Source organism: Vipera ursinii (assembly GCF_947247035.1).
Source record: "Vipera ursinii genome assembly, chromosome: 1".
Lineage (NCBI taxonomy): Eukaryota > Metazoa > Chordata > Lepidosauria > Squamata > Viperidae > Vipera > Vipera ursinii.
Window position 1 is genome coordinate 128,374,057 of NC_139512.1, and position 16,482 is coordinate 128,390,538.

The 16,482-nt window shown below is 40.2% G+C and overlaps 1 protein-coding gene across 1 annotated transcript in view; it reads left to right on the forward strand.

Annotated features, from left to right (window-relative positions):
* Window positions 1–16,482, forward strand: part of SLC49A4 (solute carrier family 49 member 4) — a 106,975-nt gene that overhangs the window by 16,884 nt on the left and 73,609 nt on the right. Inside the window, exon 2 of the mRNA XM_083349873.1 lies at window positions 11,144–11,237. Within this exon, the coding sequence (XP_083205999.1) occupies window positions 11,144–11,237 (94 nt within the window). The remainder of the gene's footprint in view (window positions 1–11,143; window positions 11,238–16,482) is intronic.

The window sequence follows — 16,482 nt, forward strand, 5'->3', positions numbered from 1 at the left end:
AAGAGGAGCCCCATGATACATCCCTACTTCTTCAGGGACAGTATCTCTCTCTCTCTCTCTCTCTCTCACACGCACACACACACGCGCACACACACACACACACACACACACTAGAGTAGAATACCATACTGAACAAATAGCAACTCCAAAAGGTGGAGGAGGGAACTAGACGTAAAGCCATACTGGATGTAAAGCCATACTGAAGAAGTGATAGAGGGAATTGAAGTTACTGGAACCTTGGATGAAAGTGACCACGTCATACTGGAATTTAATATAATGCAAACACTAGCAACAGAAAACAATCCAACCAGGGTCTTAAACTTCAAAAGAGGTGACTTTAACAAACTCAGAAAGAACCTAGGAAAGATCCCATGGATGAAAATTGTAAAGGGGAAAACAACCCAAGAAGCATGGGAAACCCTGAAAAATGTGATCATAAAAGCCCATATCAGCACAATAGCACTGAAAAAGAAAAACAAGAAACTCAAGAAGAAACCAGCATGGCTGCACAAAGATCTCTCTGACAAACTGAAAGACACAAAGGACAATTACAAAAAATGGAAAAAGGGGCACATACCTAAGGCCGATTATCAGCAAACAGCCAGAACATGCAAAGATATCAGGAAAGCAAAGGCTCAGAACAAAGACTTGCAACAGAAATCAAGGATAATAAAAAAAGTTTCTTCCAATAACAACAAGAAAAAAGTCAAGAAAACTGTATGTCCACTAAAGAGAAAATATGGCAAGGAAAAAAACAGGCAACAGGGAGAAAGCAGAACTGCATAACTCATACTTTGCATCAGTCTTCACACAAAAAGAAACTATAGCCCAACATACCGAAAATACCACTGCAAAAGACAAACTAGAAACAAAATAAAAAAATGGTAAGAGAACACCTATCTGACTGACGAATGTAAATCACTGGGACCCGACAGATTACATCCCAGAGTTCTGAAGGAGCTGGCAGATGTTATCTCAGAACCATTGCACCATATCTTTCAAAAATCCTGGAGCACCAGGGAAATACCTGAGGATTGGAAAAGGGCTAATGTGGTTCCCATCTGCAAGGAAGAAAGAAAAAAGAGACCCAGGAAACTACAGACCAGTCAGTCTAACATCAATATCTGGGAAGATCGTAGAAAAGATAATAAAAAACAGAACTGCGAACAACTAGAAGCAAACAAAGTTATAACTAGTAGCCAGCATGGGTTTGTCAAAAACAGATCATGCCAAACCAATCTTTATTCTTCGATAAAGTGACTAAACTAATAGATCAGTGAAATACTGTGGACCGTAGTATACTTAGACTTCAGTAAGGCATTGGATAAGGTAGACCACAACCTACTCCTTGATAAGCTAGAAAAAAAATGGAATAGACAATATCACCACCAGATGGATCTGTAGCTGGCTGACTAACCGTACTCAACGAGTAGTCCTCAAGGCACTACATCCACATGGAGAGAAGTAAGCAGCGGGGTACCACAAGGTTCCGTCTTAGGCCCAGTACTCTTCAATATCTTCATAAATGGCGTAGATGAGGGAATTGAAGGGGAACTCATCAAATTTGCAGATGACACCACACTGGCAGGAGTAGCCAACACCCCAGAAGACAAACTCAGGATCCCAAAAGATCTTGACAAACTTGAACAATGGGCCCTGTGCAACAAAATGAGTTTCAGTGCGGAGAAAAGCAAAGTTTTACATTTAGGCAGGAAAAAGACCTGGCTCAAAAACAGTAACTGTGAGAGAGACCTTGGAGTCCTAGTTGGGCGATCACTTGGCTATGAGCCAGCAGTGTGTAGCAGCAACCAAAAAAGCTAATACAATCCTGGGATGTGTAAACAGAGGTATAGAATCAAGATCACATGAAGTATTAGTACAACTTTATAAAACCCTAGTAAGACCACACCTGGAATACTGCAATCAATTTTGGTCACCATATCACAAAAAAGATGTTGAGAGTTTGGAAAAAAAATTCAGAGAAGAACAACTAAAATGATCAAAGGCCTGGAGACTAAAACATATGAAGAACGGCTGCAGGACTTCGGTTTGGCTAGTCTAAAGAAAAGAAAAAATAGGGAAGACATAGCAGTGGTCCAGTATTTGAGGGGCTGCCACAAAGAAGAGGGGGTCACGTTATTCTCCAAAGCCCCAGAGGGCAGGACAAGAAACAATGTTTGGAAACTGATCAAAGAGAGAAGCAACCTGGAATTAAGGAGAAATGTCCTGACAATGAGGACAATTAACCAGTGGAACAGCTTGCCTCCAGAAATCGTGGGTGCTCCATCACTGGAGATTTTTAAGAAGAGGCTATAGACAGTCACTTGTCTGAGATGGTATAGGTTCTCCTGCTTAAACGGGGGGCTGGACTAGAAGACCTCCAGGGTCCCTTCCAGATTCTATTCTATTCTATTCTATTCTATTCTATTCTATTCTATTCTATTCTATTCTATTCTATTCTATTCTATTCTATTCTATTCTATTCTATTCCCATCTTGCTGAGATTTAGTCTCCACCTGTTTCAGCCCATCCAAACCTTCCGTACACTGGGACAAGACATTATAGTACATACTGTAACATACTGATAACACTGTGCTCCAGATGGGCATATGCTCTTTCCCACTGATTTCATGTAGATCAGGGGTCCCCAACACCTGGTCCGTGGACCGGCACTGGGCCGTGTTATGCCAGAAACTGGGCCATGAAAGCAAACGAAGCCCCCATCCACGGGATGCAGGCAGCATGCGAAACCATGGTCACTCTGGTCCGTGGAAAAACTTCTCTCCATGGAACTGGCCTCTGATGGCCAAAAGGTTGGGGTTCGCTGATGTGGAAGTTAAAAAATATGAGAGAGGATTGAAGTCCATAAGAAAATGGTGGTCTGGATAAACTACCGACTCTCACACACCCCACACATACACTGGTTGGAACTACCTATTTAAGAAGAAGCAGAACTTTGTAGAAAGGTATCCTAGATCAGGGCTTTTCAACTTTTTCACCCATTGTACCACTTTTAGGATATGGCAACATCCGAGTACCACCAGTCGCCTAGCAAGGTGTCAAAAACATGATGACCAAAAAAAAGGAAAAAAGTGACGAAGTACAGATAGTCCTGAACTTACAACAGTTCACTTAGTGACTGTTCAAAGTTACAATGGCACTGAAAAAAGTGCCCCCCAAGCCATAGCTGAGCAAGACACCTGCCTTCCCGCCCGGTGGCGCTCTTTCTCCTGTCCGAGGTTTTCATTGTTGTGAGCATTTCTGTTGAGGATTGGCAGTGGGGGTGGGGTGGGGTGTGTTTGGTTTTTATTCCCCCCCATCTGCTGGGTAGTTGCAGCAGGTTTGGGTCACTTCACGTGACCCTGGGACACTTTGACCATCATAAATATGAATCAGTTGCCAAGCATCTGAATGTAAATCGCAAGACCCTGGAGATGCTGCAGCATTCCAGCTGATCAGCGCTTCTTATGGGCTCAGCAGATGCCCTGGGATCAGCACCGAGCTCCAGCTGGAGCCTGGCACTGATCCTGGTGCTTCCACTGAGCCCTGACATTCCTGCAGCTCCAGCCGTCTCTCGCTCAGGCTTGTGCAGTGCTACCACAGGTTCAACTCATTCTCCTCGCCCACTACCACTTTTCTAGGATGGTCGTGTGCCACCTGCTAGGTGTCAGTGTACCACAGGTGATACCCGTACCACTGGTTGAAAAGCCCTGTCCTAGATAAATGCAGTCCAGAAGGATACTATGATTATTGTTCCCTTTCAAATAGTCCTCAATTCCCACACAAACTACTTGATGCCAAGAGCTTATTAACACTGCTTCCTCACCAGGTAACCAGGCAGCTCTCTGAATCCTAATTACAGCTACTGAAAGAAGGATTTGCCCTTTTTAATGAGATCGAATTAGATTAGTGTGACTTAATATTGGAAAGGAAGAAATATAAGACAGCAACTCCAAGCAATAAACAGATCAGTGTTATCTGACCAATTTCCAATTCACTTAAGCCAGAAAAAAAATCAGTTAAACTATTATCGTTTCCATGTGGACATCAATCCTCTATTCTCGTTTATTCTATGCCACGTATTCTTCTTCCCCATGATGCTTGGGGAAATAGCCAGCACTAATATTTGAACAGAATGCAATTGATCTTTCTGTACAAAGTATATCATGGCCAACATGACTCGGCTTGTGGTACTCAAATTTTTTTTGGATCCTGACGTCCAGAGCTTATGTATACAGTATCTCCAGTTCATTCACCTTTATGAAGATGAGGATTGATTCTCCACTCTAATTTTCACTGATACATGGAATTCCTCTGCATTTGGACAATAACAACTCTACCTATGCATGGTAAAAATGTTAAAAGTTCTATAAATCCAATATATTTGGTGATGATCTATTTACAAATCGCAAGATGTAAACTCACACTTATAGCACTAGATTGCCTAGAATGTAAGCAATGGAAGAGTACACCCTAACCCAGACATGTCAAACACAAGGCCCGGGGCCCAGATCCGGCCCGCGAAGTGGTTTCATGTGGCCCGCGAAGCCATCCTGGAAACAGGGAGGGAATGGCCCCCACTGTCTTGGCCCTGGCCCAGAGACCCTCCTTCTGCCAGAGACCCTCAGATCTGTCCCACTCCTGCCCAGGCCCCCATAGGTACCCTTGATGTAGAGCTGGCCATGCCCACCCAGTAGGCCATATGCACTCTAGCCACGCCCACCCAGTAGGCCACGCCCACCCTGGCCCCTTGAGGGCAACTGCAATGCTGATGCGGCCCTCAATGAAATTGAGTTTGACACCCCTGCCCTAACCAATAAGCAAACTATAAAATATTTAATCCTAGGTGCAGAAAAGAAAGCTTAAGAAAAGCTAATATCCAGCCAGACTGCTTATCCATTGATAGGAGAGTAGGTTGGAAGATAGTAGAAACCAGATTGCATTGTTGGAGAGCATAGAAAGGAAGTTGAATTCTGATAAGAGGATGAACTGTCATTAGGACTCTGCTTTCTGGCAAGTATATCACAGATCTTTTTATTTTTGTCGAAATCCTTGGAAATGCTTTTGCAAAGATCCCCATTTCCCAAGCTGTGACTGGCTCTTCTTTCACTGTGATCCGAGTTGTATCTTTAATGACTTCTGGCCATCAGAATAGGTTTGAAAAAGGCTTATTTGTTGACAGTGCTGTTTGCCAGAGCAATTGATGCATAATAGTTCATGCCAGTCCTTGGCTTTCAATTGTGACTTACTCATATTATCTAATCCTCTAGCATTATTTTTTCCCTCCCTTGAACAGCATTTGTCAACATTTGTGGTACAGAGAAAATATGCAGAACATTCTAATTTTCTAGGAGATGTAATGCTTTAACTGTAGCGTGACTGATGATTTAGCATGCAACAACAAGAAAAAGAGGTTTTAGCATTAAAACTGTTAAAGAAGTGAGTGGTTATGTATCTTCAAATCAGACTTAGCTTCTAGTGACACATAGACTAATGTAAGTGTAGATAAACAGATACAGATGTCTGTTGTTCAGTTAAATACTTTAAGGGTCTAAATACAGATATCTTCCCAATAAGTGCATCTGGAACTCAACACAGTTAAAACTTTAAAAGGCTTAGAAAGTGTATTTTATCCCTTTTGAAACTCAGTGTGCCTATATTTAGCTTTCTCAGCCTGAACAAGTGTGAGAGAATAGAAAAAAATACTGCTTTTCTGCTCCATTCTTATCCATTCTTATTTTGAGTTGTTGGAAATCCATAAACTCTCTCCCAGGTGGGAAAAGAATGTGTGGGAGAGAGAAATAGGAGGCTGATAATAGTCTTCGTAGATATTTTCTAACATATTTAGCATGTTAAATCAATTTTACATATCATGAACCCAGTTGTTAAATAAAAATGTCTATAGAATTAATTTTTAGTATTCTAGTACATTGCAGTGTGTCCAGGAGATACGACTCATGGTAAAGCTAAAGACACAAAAGCATTGATTTTCCAAGATGGGAGAACACAAGGATAAAGAGCAGATTAAGCCTCTACCTACTTCCATTTTATCCATATCTCTCATAAAAATGTACAGCAAATTTCTGCATTTGAAAGTCTGTAGCAGTAAAAAAAATCTGTTTTCTTTCCTTTGTAGAAGATAGGTTTTTTGTAATGATGCTGGAAGCATAGTTGATGCTACTTGAAGTAATACTATTAGGTTAAACATGCATGCAAATATAAAACTCCTTCAGAGTCCAGCACAGGCACAATTTTACTGCAAAAGTGGAAAGTCTAGTGAATCGAACTCAAGGTATTAACTCAGCAGGGATTATTCAGAAAAGGATTGAAAGGAAAACCACCAAGTTTATATTGTACAGCAATACATTTATATAAATCTATAGAATACCAGCATTTAGAATACTGATTACTGAATTTGAAAAATGATACATCTGGAAAACCACAGAAGAATGGAGATAAAATTATCAAAGCATAAAAATTTCCTGATGACTTTCTTCTTTGGTAAGTAGAGAAAAGCAAAAAAGAATGAGCAGTCCTTGATACTAACCAATAAGAAAGACTTAATTGAGGAAATCAAAGTAACCAGAACTGAATATAAGAGATAAATTCAAAGCAATAATAATATTAATATTATTATTATTAATAATAATAATAATAATAAAAAAGTTGGAAGGGACCTTGGAGGTCATCTAGTCCAACCCCCTGCTCAGGCAGGAAACCTTATACCATTTCAGACAAATGGCTGTCCAGTCTCTTCTTAAAAACCTCCAGTGTTGGAGCATTCACCACCTCTGGAGGCAGGTTGTTCCACTGGTTAATTGTTCTAACTGTCAGGAAGTTTCTCCTTAGTTGCTTCTCTCCTTGACTAGTTTCCATCCGTTGCTTCTTGTCCTGCTTTCAGGTGCTTTGGAGAATAGCTTGTCTCCCTCTTCTTTGTGGCAGCCCCTGAGCTATTGGAACACTGCTATCATGTCCCCCCTCACCCTTCTCTTCGTTAAACTACACATATCCAATTCCAGCAACCGTTCCCTATATGTTTTAGCCTCCAGCCCCCTAATCATCTTTGTTGCAATGATAAATAGGATTCCATAGCAGAAGAAGCTATTGAAAAAAGGAGCTCAAAGTGGATGGGAATTCCAAAATATGAAATTCTTAAAGTGCAAATGCAAACAATTACAGTAAGTTTAAAAATAGAGGATAGTAGAGAAAGCCAAACGTCTCACAGAAGGTCTTTGAGTACTACTGGAGATAGAGTTGGTACTACTAGAATGAATACTGTTAGGTTATCATACCTGAAAATTATCTGCAGGTCCAGCTCAGCCAAATCTGATTACAAAAACAGAAATTCCTGAAAAATGAGGGAGTTAATAAAAAAGACTGAAAGGAAAACCAACTAACAAAGTGAATGCTATGAGATAACAAAAGAATAAAAATATTAAATCAAGAAAAATACTGAAATTGCAGGGAAATTGAATGATTAATTATTTTGCATCTTTTCATTACTATAGAAGACATGGGAAACCCAAGTTGGGTTTGACTTTCAAGGGTGGGGATCAGGGGAAAAATAAAGCAGCTAAAGCAAATTGGGTTAACAATGCAGGATATTCTAGGAAATAGCGACATATCATCAGATCCTGATGCCAGCCACTCTAAAATTCTTACATGTCAAATGGGCATTTAAGGCAAAAGAAAATAATGGCCTTCAAATCAAAATCAGCGCCAGAGGACTAGAAATATGATGCTAATATGATACTAATTTTAGAAAGAGAATGTCATGCTTCCAACAGATGAGACCAACTGAAACAGAACTCTGTGGCTTGAGGTTTCTTTTAAGAAGTTTATTGGCTACAAAGTATCGGGACTGTCAAAAGTGAAATCGAGACCAAAGTTCTCCAAAAAGTTACAGTATACAAAGTTAAACTTCTCACCCCGTTACTGTACAATCAACTACGTTTCCCAATAGAACAGTTTGGCGGGCTTTCTAACAGAAAACCCAGCCTCTCAGTCTAATAAACAGAAATGACCTTGGTTCCCATGGGTCAGAGAATTGTTCAAGCTAGCAGAAAAATTCCACCACCACCCTCCCATTCTGGTGGCAACCAAAACTGAACCAAATGGCTTCATTCAGGTTCATTGCAGAGATTTGGGGAAATGCATAAGAATCCCAGACTGGCCAGCTTCAGAGTAATTAATTGTGATGGGCAGCCATAGAAAATGAATGAATGAATAAATCAATGAATGAATGACGTTTGTTCCAGGCAAATTGTAGGCATGGTAATCAGATAGTCACTAAACACATAGAGGAACATGAGTGTCAAGAAGAATGTGGATAGAGGTGACTTAAAGGTAAAAAGGTAAAGGTTCCCCCGGACATGCGTGCTAGTTGTTTCCGACTCTAGGGGCCAGTGCTCATCTTTGTTTCAAAGCCGAAGGGCCAGCGCTTGTCCGAGGACATCTCAGTGGTCATGTGGCTGGCATGACTAGACACCAAAGGCACACGGAACACTGTTACCTTCCCACCGTTGTGGTCCCTATTTTTCTACTTGCATTTTTACGTGCTTTCGAACTGCTAGGTTGGCAGAAGCTGGGACAAGTAACAGGCACTCACTCTGTTACACGGCACTCGGGATTCAACCCGCCAAACTGCCAACCTTCTGATCGACAAGCTCAGTGTCCTAACCCACTGAGCCACCGCGTCCCTTCTAGAGATGACTTAGTTATCAGTATATATTGGGATTTTCTAAAAGCCTTTGACATAGTTCCTCATCAAAATCTCTTTAGTGGTTGTGTGATAAGATTTTTTTATGGAGTATTTAAAAAATAAAGTAGAAATAAACAGGAATTTTCTTGAATGGAGGAAAGTAAGAAATATAGTCCTTCAAGGATTTTAGTTGGGACCAGTACTTTTCAATTTTTATGTAAGATCTTGACCTACTTAGGAGTAAGCAAGGCCAGGTTTGCATATGCTACCAATTTATTCTAGGCGGTAAGCTATAAATGATTACGAAGAGCTCTTTAAAGTTGATTAATAAAACTGATCAGGTAAATAATGAATGTGGTTAGCTGAACTAAGTGTAAACAGATGCACATTAAGTCAACATCTGCCTCCACCCTACAAGTTCACATGCATTTGAATCAAGAAATTAGTGAGAAAAATATCTTGGTTAGTTCAGTGATGATATGGGCTCAGTACGCAGGATTTGGGAAAACACAAGTTCCGCACTGGAAATTATTAAAGCAAAGATGGAAAATAAACATAATCAGATTCTCCAAATTTAAGATATGTCCACATCTGTAATTCTGGTTGCCAACTGTAGAAAGGTAGCTGGAGCTGGGAAAAATGCAGATGAGGACAAGGAAAATTATTTGAACACCTTCCCTGTGAGAAAATGATAGAACTTTGAGGACCATTTAGCATTGAAAAAAGTTGGAAAAGACATAATTAAATATAAAATCATAGTTTGGAAAAAATAGAAACAAATTCCTTTTCAGAACATAAGGACTAGGGATCATCCAGTAAAACTTACTGGGAGGAAAGATAGAACAGATAAAAGCAATATGTCTTCATAAGCACATAATTAACTAGTAAAATTCATTACTACAGCGTGCAATGATGATTATTGATTTGAATGCATTTTAAAGAGCATTTATCTAATCCACAAGAATATAGAAAAAGGGTTGTTACTGGGCTTGATACCACAAAATAGGTGGCAGAATTCCTTCAACTACCAATATCAAGAGAAGAATGGCTGGTGGTCAAAGAGGAGTATGCCTTCATGTTCAGCTTGTATGCTTTCCAAAGGCATCTGACTGACCCATTATGGGAAACATCGTGCTGGTTTAAAATGGATGATGACCTGATTCAACAGGGCTATCCTTACTTTCTTAAGGAATGCAATGTGGGTTTACATTTCAGTAGTTCCTCTATATCTTCTCTAGAGCAGGGCTTTTCAACCTTTTCACCCATTGTACCACTTTTAGGGTATGGCAACATCCGAGTACCACCAGTCATCTAGCAAGGTGTCAAAAACTTGATGACCAAAAAAAAGGAAAAAAGTGATGAAGTACAGGTAGTCCTCGACTTACAACAGTTCGCTTAGTGACTGTTCGAAGTTACAGTGGCACTGAAAAAGTGCCCCCTAAGCCACAGCCGAGCAAGACACCTGCCTTCCCGCCTGGCGGCGCTCTTCCTCTTGTCCAAGGTTTTCATTGTTGTGAGCATTTCTGTTGAGGATTGGCAGCAGGGGTAGGGTGGGGGGGGGGTTGTTTGGTTTTTATTCCCCCCCATCTGCTGGGTGGTTGCAGCAGGTTTTGGTCACTTCACATGACCCTGGGACACTGTGACCGTCATAAATATGAATCAGTTGCCAAGCAGCTGAATGTAAATCGCAAGACCCTGGAGATGCTGCAGCATTCCAGCTGATCAGCGCTTCTTCTGGGCTCAGCAGAAGTGCCAGGATCAGCACTGAGCTCCAGCTGGAGCCTGGCGCTGATCCTGGCGCTTGCCCTGAGCCCTGACAGCCCTGCAGCTCCAGCCATCTCTCGCTCAGGCTTGTGTGATGCTGCCATCGGCTCAGCTTATTCTCCTCCCCCGCTACCACTTTTCTAGGATGGTGGCGTACCACCTGCCAGGTGCCAATGTACCACAGGTGGTACACATACCACTGGTTGAAAAGCCCTGCTCTAGAGTTCCAGCTGCATGCATATCTTTGCAACATTATTTGTACAGAATGTAATTCTGCTGTAGAATTCAGCAATACAAACTTGTGTCATGATCAGTAGTCTTCACTGCTTTAAAAGGAAAGTAGACACAATATATAGCAGATGGAAGCTCAATGTGGCTAATAAACATGTTGATAATACTTTCGGAACTGGAAACAATAAGTCTCTAACCACCAGTTGCTGGAGATAACAAGAGTATGAAACTATTTCCCTCATGCCTTCTTGCTTGGCAACAGTGAAAGAAGGGTCCAGCAATATTTTGGCCTTAATTATGATGAAACACTCTGTTTTTATTATCTTAAATCTTTGGGATTTTATTAACAGCATTGTCTTTGATTAATTTGAACTTTCCAGTTCCTGAATTGATATTTGCCAAGATTGCCATGTTTTACTAAAGCACTGCCTATTTTTCCCCCTGCAGGCCTTAGGGAAACTGTGTTGCTAACATCCTTCCTCATGGTGGTAGGGGCTGGCCTAAGATGCATACCTGTATCCAACCAAGAAACAAGGAAATGGTAAGAAAACTAATGATTTATCTTATCACTAGGAAACTACAATAAAGAATACATGATAAAGATCCCCAATTATTAAGTGGCAGAATGATAGTTTTAAAAGTGGCCAGCTACTGTCTCATGAAAGGCCAGGCCTGCACACCTAGTCACTTGAGGGAGGAAAAAGAGGATGAAGATCCATTGGGGTTAGCAGCGCTGGCAGAGCACAGTGCCCGCAGAGACAGTGGAGTGTAGGGTAACCAAAAGGGCAAACAAGGCAGGAAATAGACAGGTTAAAAAGGAAGCATTTACCTTAGTGCTGGGAGGGAGCAATACGGGAATGGTCTGGATTGGGTTGGGCCCTTACCTAATGACCAGTGGGATTCATTTAATATCAGCAATGGGGACTGCTAGGATTGCCATTGGAAAGCATAGAGGTCACATGATGTCACATTTTATGACCCCATTGCTTGGAAATTCTGGTCCCAATTGCTGTCATAACTTCAGGACTACCTGTGTATGTTACATTGTTGCATTGTGAAAATTATGATCCCTGTGTACTTAAGTCTAACAAAGATTTCTCATTTAACCAAGGGTATACCCATACTGTCAAGTGAATAGTGAAACGGTAAAAATACCACTCTTGTTCCTGTGTTAAAAGCAAGGTATTTGGGAATTGTTTTTCTTCCTGTTACATTATGTAAAATAAGTAACAGATACATACTGTAAATACAAAATAAAATGAATTTGAAATGAATTACAAGCAGTTGCAAATGATAGATGATGCAAACAGTGATTGAGCTGCCATATAACTACAATGCAGATTATGTTTTCTAGCAATTATAGCTACATAGCTAACCTTGCACATATAGCCTCGATAGTTTGGAATTTCAATATAAGTTAAGTCTACCTTGAATATTGTGAATCAGTTGAAAAGGAATCATGGAATAGATTTAAAGAGTTCTGAGATTATTTAGAATAGAAAACAAAGGAAATAAATCCTTTTGTTTTCACTTATTAGCTATCTCCCCAATTTAGTACCTAAAAATTCTGGAATGGCAGTCCAACATATGTGGATAGCACAAGGTTTAGGAAGTGAGTACAAAATGTGATTTATTATTATTATTATTATTAATTTTATTTGTATACCGCCCTTCTCCCGAAGGACTCAGGGCGGTGAACAGGGCAATACGTGTTAAAAAACAAGAATACAAATATTAAAAGAGATTAAACAAGATGCCCAAAAACTACAGCAATAAGTTAAAATACATTAAACAACAGTAAAACCCAAACCCATCACCCATCAGGCCAGGCCGGCTTGTTCGAACAAGTAGGTCTTTAGATCGCGCCGGAAGGAGCGAAGGTCGGGCGCCATCCGGAGCTCAACCGGAAGACGGTTCCACAAATCCGGCGTGCCCACAGAGAACGCCCTCCCCCTGGGGGCCACCAGTCGACATTCTTTGACCGGTGGCACCCTGAGGAGGCCCTCTCTGTGGGAGCGCACTGGGCGGAGGGAAGTTGATGCCGGCCGCAGGTGCTCCCTAAGGTATTCCGGATCCTTGCCATGTAGGGCTTTGTAGGTCATTAAAAGCACCTTGAATCTCACCCGGAAGACAACTGGGAGCCAATGCACCTCGCGGAACAGAGGTGTAACATGGGAGTATCAGGAAACTCCCAACACAACTCTCGCGGCTGCATTCTGTACCAGTTGGAGCCTCCGAGTGGTCCTCAAGGGCAGCCCCATGTAGAGAGCGTTGCAGTAGTCTAAACGAGAGGTCACGAGCGCATGAGTGACCGTACGCAAGGCATCCCAGTCTAGATAGGGCCGCAACTGGCGCACCAGGCGAACCTGGGCGAAGGCCCCCCTAGTCACAATTACTATATGGTCTTCTAAAGAAAGCTGTGAATCTAGGAGGACTCCCAACTTGCGAGCCCTATCTACGGGGGGTAATAACTTACCCCCCATAGAAAGAGATGGAATATTCTGAATATCCCAAGATGCCGGTATGCATCTTTTTACTTTTTAATTTTAATTTACTTTTTAATTTTACTTTTGCTGTATTTTTTGTAAAATGAAAATTTTAAGATAATTCATTTTACAGGTTAAATTAAGCATGCCTTCCCTTGGCTTGTTTTATCTATTTTCATAAAATCTAGTTCTGTGAAATCATAAATTGAGTACCAATAAATTTTCAGAATGAATTTGATGTTAAGTGGTTAAAAAACAGATTGATTAATAGAAGAGATTTGCAGTATGGATGTACAGGTAGTCCTCAGGTCATGACCATAATTGAGCCCAATATTTATGCTGTTAAGTTAGAAATTTTATAAGTGCGTTTTGCCCCATTTTACAACTTTTCTTGCCACATTTGTTAAGTAAATCACTGCAGTTGTTAAATTATTAACACAGTTGTTAAGTGAATCTGGTTTCCCCATTGATTTTACTTGTCAGAATGTTGCAAAAGGGGATCACATGACTCCGGGACACTGCCACCGTCATAAATGTGAGCCACTTGTCAAGCATCTGAATGTAAATCACATGACATGGGGATGCTGCAATAGTCATAAGTGTGAAAAATGGTCATAAGTCACTTTTTTCAGTGCTGTTGTAACTTTGAAAGGTCACTAAGTGAACTATTGTAAGTCAAAGACTACCTGTATTTTATGTTTTTCTGTTACTTTGCTTTTGGAAATCCACTTAATTTTAAAACTTAATATTTTGGAATGAGATTTGTGATCTTAATAAGGTCTTTTAAAGAATAGTGCACAAGAGGCTTCTGGTTTGCATCGCAATGAGATGGGATGCAGGAAGGCAGGGCTCTGCCTTCCACACCCGATTTTGCACTGCTGTGGGCCCTGAAAAGGGCCTAAAATTGCCCCAAAGAGGCGATGAAGAGGAGGGGTGCCTTGTTGATCATGAATTGATGGCAGTCTTTCCGTTCGATCCAAGGAAAGCCCTCCAAACTGGCAGGGGAAGGTCCAGCTACATTCCTGTGGCTGGTCATTAGCTGCTGACAGCCAAAGGAGAAAAAAGCACTACTTAATACATCATAAACAGCATGTTTGGTAAAGAATATTGATCCTTTCTTTACTATTTTTCAACTAAATTTCTTGGGAAAGGCTCCCAAGAAGAAATCAATCCTTTATTTTAAGTGGAAAATGGACTTTGAATGACATTTAGTGGTGGATTTGTGTATAGCATTATAATTTGCTTCCTGGCTGCCTGATGATTCCTAGCTTGGGAGAACAGCTGGCAATAAAGGAAAATATTTTGGCATACTTATCACCCTGAACTTCTTGGATTATAAATACCTACTGAGCTTGTCTACTACAAGCATTAAACTTTAGGAACATTTGTTAGCTTCAAAAAGTTTTGCCATTAGCATACTGGGAGTATTGATTTTAAAATGTCTGTTTTTATCTTAACAAGAAGGAAAACTTCATAATTAGGCTTCTGAAAATCTATAAATGTATGTGGCATGGAGTACAGATGATGAAAAATAGATTATAGCATTGGTTAGCACATTGAACTAGCTGAGAGAGAAATGCCCCTTTAAAGATTTAATAATCATTTTAAGCATTTTGCTGTCAATTGTAGCTGTAGCAGCCAAATTAGAAGAGTCCTACCATAACCTTTTAAGTGATCTTCATGGTAGTGATGTAAAAGAAAATAAAAAGTAAAAGAAAAGTATCTATTAGTGGACTAGTTTAAAAAATGTACTGTTTCACTAATCTAGCAGCCCAGGATAAAATGGAGGGAAGCAATAAGTGTCTGGAGGGAAGAGCTAGCAGAGCACCTACTAGCCTGGAGTGGAGGCATTGACTGGAAGAAATGAAGTCCAGCAGCCAGATGGCCCAGTGCCATTTGTTCCCAGAGAGATTAGAAAACATTCATTTTGATTATGCAACAACAACAAAAAGATCATCAGTAGGCAAGAGGCAGACTGAGAACTACAGTATGCATTCCCTTATTCAGGAATTGACAAGTTCACATACTGAGATGAGCAGGTTATGCAGATGAGTCCTAGGACTTATGTGATGCATTTAGATTGCATTCCAAAAAGTTCTTTGGTGCACATAGGACCTAAATGTAGCATCTGTCTTTAAAATAGAAATACCTTCTCCCAGGATCCTTACTACAAAGAGGCAGTCATGTAATCTGTAGTAAAATTTTCCTTTTGGGGAATACGTGTTTGGCAGATACATATGTTAGTTTATTTGCACACAAGGGCGCACAAATATCCCATGCATACATTTATTGCATAGGAAAAGAGAATTTCCAAGGTTGTTATTTTGCTAGAGTTGGCAAGGTGAGGAAATGGCTTTACAGAGTATTTTTGTCAGCATTACCTTGCCACTCTTCCTTTTGGGAAATCCTCTTAAATTCAGGGTTGTTTTTCTTTCAGGTAAATGCAGTCAATATTAGTCATTTAAAAAAGAGCTCCTTGCGTTTCAACATTTAGTAGCTTCTTGCTTAATTGTCTGGTGACGAGTCAAGTGGCTGTTTACCAAACACTTCTTGATATTTATATGTATTGTTGGTTCATATTAAAGAAAAGCTAAGTAAGTCATTTAAAAGCTCCTTTGTGTATCTTTAAAATAATTATTTCATATTTACTTGTTTTGTTTTGAGAAATGTTTGGATGGCCTTTACCACCACCACCCTTATCTCAATGCTGCTTGCTAGCTCTGATTCCCTATGCCAATGTCTTTTGAACTTAGATGCAATTTTGACCAAGAAACATTTTCAAGAGGTTGACAGCTACGGTAGCTCTGCAATAACACAGTATTATGATGTGAAAGTCTGAGAAAGTTTGTCATTGTGTTGTCAGAGGTCTTGCTGTATCATTATGTTGTTGCCTTTTCACTGTCAGAATGTTGACCGAGATGCCATGGAATTGGCCTGTTATGGCAGAATTTGCTTTATTGCAAATCTTTAGTTCTTGCTTAAAAAGTTTTCAGTCAAATAGTTTCTAAATAACAAGATTTTCAGAATTGAAAGCCTTCTGCATTTTGGACTCCTTAAAGTTTAAAGTTTTAAAATAACAATATTCAGGATGGCCAAAATGCATTTGAGTCAAGTTATTCATGCTCATCAAAACTATTCTGAATTGAAATAGTTTCTGTCTCTCTCCCTCCAGTTTAAGAGCAGTTCCTCATTCAAGTCACAGTGCCTCTGCGTAAAAAATCTTTTCACTTTGCAAAAAGGAATAAATATTCTTGTTTAATTCATGTAGTCCTGTATTAATAAGCAAAATTGTTTGTGAAC